General features: G+C 38.8%; 1 protein-coding gene across 1 annotated transcript; it reads right to left on the bottom strand.

Moving 5' to 3' along the window:
* Nucleotides 1–963: 963 nt before the first annotated feature.
* Nucleotides 964–5,523, bottom strand: icam5 (intercellular adhesion molecule 5). Its single transcript, XM_041816938.1, has 8 exons — nucleotides 5,286–5,523; nucleotides 4,320–4,586; nucleotides 3,653–3,970; nucleotides 3,152–3,553; nucleotides 2,813–3,067; nucleotides 2,400–2,726; nucleotides 1,981–2,244; nucleotides 964–1,875 (listed from the first exon to the last, which is right to left on the bottom strand). Exons 1-8 carry the CDS (start codon nucleotides 5,335–5,337, stop codon nucleotides 1,697–1,699), a joined length of 2,064 nt encoding a protein of 687 aa, XP_041672872.1. The 5' UTR covers nucleotides 5,338–5,523; the 3' UTR covers nucleotides 964–1,696.
* Between the last annotated feature and the right edge of the window lie 119 nt (nucleotides 5,524–5,642).

The following is a 5,642-nucleotide window of genomic DNA, read 5'->3' as shown; positions in this document are numbered from 1 at the left end:
ATCCTAAATCTTAAAGGGCCAGCGCACTGGGCCACAGGCGGCGCTGGCCATTGCACCGTGCTGGTACAGTCACACACTTCGCGTTGTTTTAAATGATCATTTTTAGTTCAAACTGTGTCCTGCTTTTTTAAAAGTCTTTGACCAATACACACAAGCTGTGTGCTAAAGAGACACGGCCCACAGCAGGTCTATTCAATTGGAGGCCCGGGGGCCACATGCGGCCAAAAACCAACCCCCAAGTGGCCCAGCCTGGGGTCATGCCAGAGATGCACAGGGCAACCTGTTTCACAAGTTTTCATAAATTCCCACACTATTTCAGATCGACAGAAGTGGCCCCAAAGTACCGGGTATAAAACATGTCCTTTTCAACGGTAGTTGTAGCTTCAACTGTGCAAATTGAGTTTTTATGCAGGTTATGCCTAAGTAAGATGTGACCAAAATTATTTTTTACAGAATTTCATTTTACGTTTTCATTCTATTTATGTTATTTGTATTCAAGTGAAAAAAATTCTACTACCCCAGGTTACGTTCAAGTACAGCTCTGTTGTTCTTCTTTTAGGCACTTTTTAATGTGCTTTTGTCATGTTGCCAAATTTAAAAGGGACACTATGTATAAAAAGTGAATATTTTTCATCAAATTGATCTGAATTGGTTCCAAATTTGACATAATCAGCTGCTTACTGAGCACTGAACATGTCCGTGCCCAGCTATGTTTCTTGATTTGAAAATTTGGCCCAAATGAATTTATAATTAAATAGCCCTGGCCTACAGGATCAATATAGTTCAGAGCTGATGATACAACATGACTGCTGCTGCTGAAATAAAGTCATGAATGAATCAATATGCAGTCTAAGATTGACCTTTCTCCTTACTTAAGATCCATTTTAAATTAGTTCATTCACCCTGAAGGACTGTCTAATATAAGTACAAGAAAAGACATCAGCCAGTAAAGTCACAACTGTCCTTTTTCACTTTATTAAGCATAAGCAAGATTGTTTTTGTTGGCATACATATTAGGGATGCGCAATATTTGATTTTTTTTTTTTTTGGGGGGGGGGTCAAATTTACAGATTAATTTTAGGCGATAAGGATATAGATACTGATATTTAAATTGGATTTCAGACCTAAAACTTCAGTTTTTTGAACAAACTTTATACAGATGAACAAAGAAAACATACTTGAGTCATTAAAGCCCACCTTTAAGTTTAAAGACTGAGGATGAACAAAGAAATGTACATATTAGAAAGTTAGTACTTATTTACATTAGTATCTATGGCCAAAATTTAGAGGTGAGTAACATTGTGCATACCTGAATTATATTAATACACAAACTCAGAAAAAGACAAATGGAGTACATAATATGTTGAACCACGGCTGATCAGTGAAGACTTTTTAGACAGACAAAGCATAACATGTTGAAAGTTCTTATTCATTAAAAAAAAACATAAAAAATGTATATATTACACCTCAGAGAACGACAAATAAATTGTTACAATTCACCTGTACTGCTGGTGCTTCTTTTAGATGGATAACTCTCCTCCTTGAGCTTATTTTAAAAAATCAAAATATGTACTCATCAGTGTAAACAATGTCAAAAAATGACAAAATATACAGGCAGTTCTTGCCATGCTGATAACACAACATGATTTCTTAAGATATGAACTCCCAGACTGATATCCCGAGGGTAATAAATATCCTAAGCTTCAGGCTTATTGGTCATTGGGATATTGTCTGTTCCTTGGCTTGAAACAAAACTATATTGTCCATTTTTTTTTTGTTGTTTGCGGAAAATAATGATGATGATGATGAGGGTGAGGACCACAAGGGGAATGAGCAAAACCCATATGAACAATGGGAAGCCTGCAGCTGTTTTACCTAAGAGACAGAAAAATAAATCTTGAATTCAGTGTTCTTATTACATCTAGATGTTATGTATGGAGCCTATGCATGACAGCTTGAAAATAAGTGTTCTGTACTTACTTCTCATTGTCACTGTGACAGATCTTGTCACAGTCCCAGCATCATTCGTGGCATTACAGATGTAAACACCAGCATTGGTAGACGTGGCTTCTGTGATGATGATATCCCTCTGGCGCCCTCTAGTGATCTCCTTCACATTTGCTGCACGAGGGTACTTCCAATGGATCTTAGGTGATGGATTACCCTTAGCACTGCAGTTAAGGGTCACACTTTCACCTGATGTCACCTCCACATGGTCACTTTCCTCCTTGAAAAGTGGAGGATCTGTAGAGAAGATGGTTTGACACTTTCAGTATTTAAAACCCTACATCATTTATTCCTGCATGGAGATGCATATCTACCATTTTTAAAAGCATTATGATGAAAACCAATCGTATAAGTAAAATAGAAAAAACTTTAAAGATATGGCAACAACTCACAAAGCACATCAGCTATGTATGGTGATGAGGTCACAGTAGGAACTGCCTCTGGACCACTTGGCCCTAGATGAAGCTCAGCCTGGCATATGAAAGCCACTCCATTATATTCTCTCTTTGGGATGATTTTCAGGTCGGAGGACACATTGACTGGGGTCACACCGGTGTTGTTAAATGTTTGCATGTGCACAGCTTTATTGCCTTGGTACCACATCAGTTTGAGGTTACGCACAGGAGCCACATTGATGACATGACAAGTCAGCAGGAAGTTTTTCCCTTCTACCATTGGGCCTGGACCCATTTCAGAGACTGACACAAAGTCTGGAGTTTCTGTATTCAAAGCAAAAAAGGAACATATGAAAAGTATGCATTGATGAAGACAAGACAAAGACAGATTTAAGTATAGGAGTACTCACTGTAAAGAGTAACGACTGGCATCACAATGCACTGTTCATTGTTTTGTTTGGTAAGAAAGCACTTAGGTTCAATGTCCCACTGATCCAACTTTTTAGCCATCCAGGTGACTGCAGGAGGCTTCTGAACTCCTGTGCCTCCAATTGCAGACTCCCAGCCAATTAAGAAAGCATCTGGAGCTGATGTGCTGCAGTTTACTGATGCTGGGTCTCCAAATTTCACCACAATTTCAGAAGGTGTCAGCATAAGAGGACAACCTGCAATTTGAAAGGAAGCATGATCAATCAGTACTTTATTTTACTGTACATTCTCAGTCATGCATAAATGCCACACAGATTTACCTTCTTGTGTTGAAACATCCACGCTGGTCGGTGCTGCTGTCTCAGAAAAAGTTGGTGCTGATGTCTGAGGAATGTCTGAAGTTAATGCTTTCTGGTACGTTGGTGTTGATGCCTCAGGTGTGGTCATGCCTACAAGAGCGTCAATCTTAGCAATTTTGAACACTTGAACACTGGTTTGCTTAGTTATGTTTCCCAGTTGATTGGAGGCTGTGCAGTTGTAGATTGCGCTGTCTTCTAGGGTGAGGTTCAGATGACTTGTCTTCTCAAGTAAATTCACCCCATCACGAGTCCAGCTGAAGACAGGAGGAGGGTTCCCCTCAGCTTCACAGCTCAGGCTGACATTTGAACCCTCTTCCAAATAGTAGTTATCAATTACTTTGTTGCTCTTGAATTTTGGGGCATCTGTGGGTGGTGGGAGTATGCTTATTAAAAGTATATATTAAAATATCAGCATGATTAAAATAAAAACTGTTTATTCAGAAAATGTAATAGTTTACTTACACAGAACAGAAACACGATGCACTTTTGAGTTAACAGGATTTGTTACTCCTTGTAGCCCAAAGTCTAGCTGAGCCTCACACCAGAACTCAGCCCCATGGTCCCCTCTGCTGAGGTTGAACATCAGCATAGAAGATACCTCTACCGGTCTTTTGGTTGCGTCGGTGAAGGTTTCTGTCTTGATGATTTGTTTGCCTTTGTACCATCTCACAGTGAGGTTTTGAACTGGAGCAACCTCAATGATATCACACTGTAGCTCGTACTGCATCCCCTCCTCCAAATCAGTGTAGCTTGTAGGAAAAATGTACAAGTCTGGGTTCTCTATAAAAAAGACAAATTAAAAAAAAAAAAGATGTGAGGGATGCATACAAAAAAAATTATTTTACTGTAAATGATGGTTAATGTATTTTAACTATAAATCATCTGGCTGTTTGATCAATATAATGTCACAAGAAGTAGAAAAATTACTTTCCTAATGTGTAAGACAACAGCTTTCAATGTGTAAAAAATGTTGAGTTTAATGTCATAAAAGAAGACATCAAAAAAGACTTTTCACAGCTTTCCTTTAAATGATTTCAAAGTGATTAACCCATTGACTAAGTTGTTTGGGATTAATTAATAAATAAGTAATCAATTAGTCAATGCATCTGTCAATTGGAAATTCACTTACTGTACACAATGATTTCCAGGTCTTTGCTGCACTCTGCAGTCTTAGTCAGCTTTATTTTGCACTCAGCTGTCATATTCCAGTCTGCAAGTTCCAACGACTCAGAGATGACATTCTCGTCCTCTTCTAAGTCTGAGACTATGTTTCTTATTTTCCAGTACAGCCCCTCATGATCCAACAGCGTGCTGCTGCAGTTTACCATCACTGATTCTCCATGCTCTCCTATAACCACAGGAGGTGTCAGGGTGAGAGGGCATGTACCATCTGCATCTGTGGAAAGACAAAGAAAATATCTTCATTAGCTGTAAAAGGACAATTAACTGCCCTCTTGTGGCTTGGATCACTAATACATGACACTTGAGTTAAAACTGTTCATGCTGAATCCTTATCAGCTGCCTTAATGAGTGAAACATTGAATATTAAAAAAAATAAACATGATCTTTCTATATGAGAGCCATTCCATAATTCACAACTGTTTTTTCTATTTTGTGAATCATCTATGGGGATTTTTGATCATTATAAAAATTGTTATTCTAAAATCATGGCATACACCAACAACACCTTCTTTTAGCAAAGATGTCATCAAAGCAGCAGGCGTTTACACATTAGTCAGCAACGAGGAAGTTTCCAGCACTTGCATTTAACGCATACCACACCCACCTCCACCCCAGATCTCAATGTGATACCTTTACATAAGGAATGTAATCTTTTTAAGAAATGTTCACCATATTCTTTAAAAAGGCAGACTTCTAACACAATGGATTTCACTGTCCCGTTTTCAATCTTTATTTCTAACAGCACCTCACTAAAAGTAAAAGCATCCTTAAAAATGTAGATTGTAAAATTACACTTTCACGTGCTTTGCATCATTATTCATGTGTGGATCTGTTCGAACCATGAGCAAGGCAGAAACATTAATGTGTGAAATCATAATCCCGCACAGAGGTCCTGTAAAGCATCATTACTCACCACACAAGTATATCATGAGAATGAGAGAGCCCAGTGTCCTGAGAGGCTGCATGCTGAAACAGCACGCGTTAGGAAGGAGGTAGATTGAAAAGGTAAGGTGTGTTTCAGGACCGTCCAGCAGATGTCCAGATTAAGTAGTGGGATGGGATTAATCCAGGTTCAGACCTGATGATAATGACCTGCTGCTGACAGTTAAACAAGCTCAGACAGAGTAAAAAATATACACAAGGGGAAAGTCGACGCCCTGATGTACAGGAAACCGCCTAAAACGGAACTATGACACCACAACAGTTGCCCCGTTATTGAGCAACGGTTCATGATATACTCCTCCCATTTTTTGTGACAGAAGTTTTCCAA

The sequence above is a fragment of the Cheilinus undulatus genome, linkage group 21 (genome assembly GCF_018320785.1).
Source record: "Cheilinus undulatus linkage group 21, ASM1832078v1, whole genome shotgun sequence".
Taxonomy (NCBI): domain Eukaryota; kingdom Metazoa; phylum Chordata; class Actinopteri; order Labriformes; family Labridae; genus Cheilinus; species Cheilinus undulatus.
This window is presented reverse-complemented; position numbering and strand designations above follow the sequence as displayed.

Coding starts and splice junctions, on each gene's coding strand:
- icam5 (XM_041816938.1), bottom strand. CDS start 5,337: ATGCAGCCTCTCAGGACACTGGGCTCTCTCATTCTCATGATATACTTG. Junction 4,587..5,285: donor TCTCATGATATACTTGTGTG/GTGAGTAATGAT, acceptor GTCTTTCCACAG/ATGCAGATGGTACATGCCCT. Junction 3,554..3,652: donor GCATCGTGTTTCTGTTCTGT/GTAAGTAAACTA, acceptor CACCACCCACAG/ATGCCCCAAAATTCAAGAGC.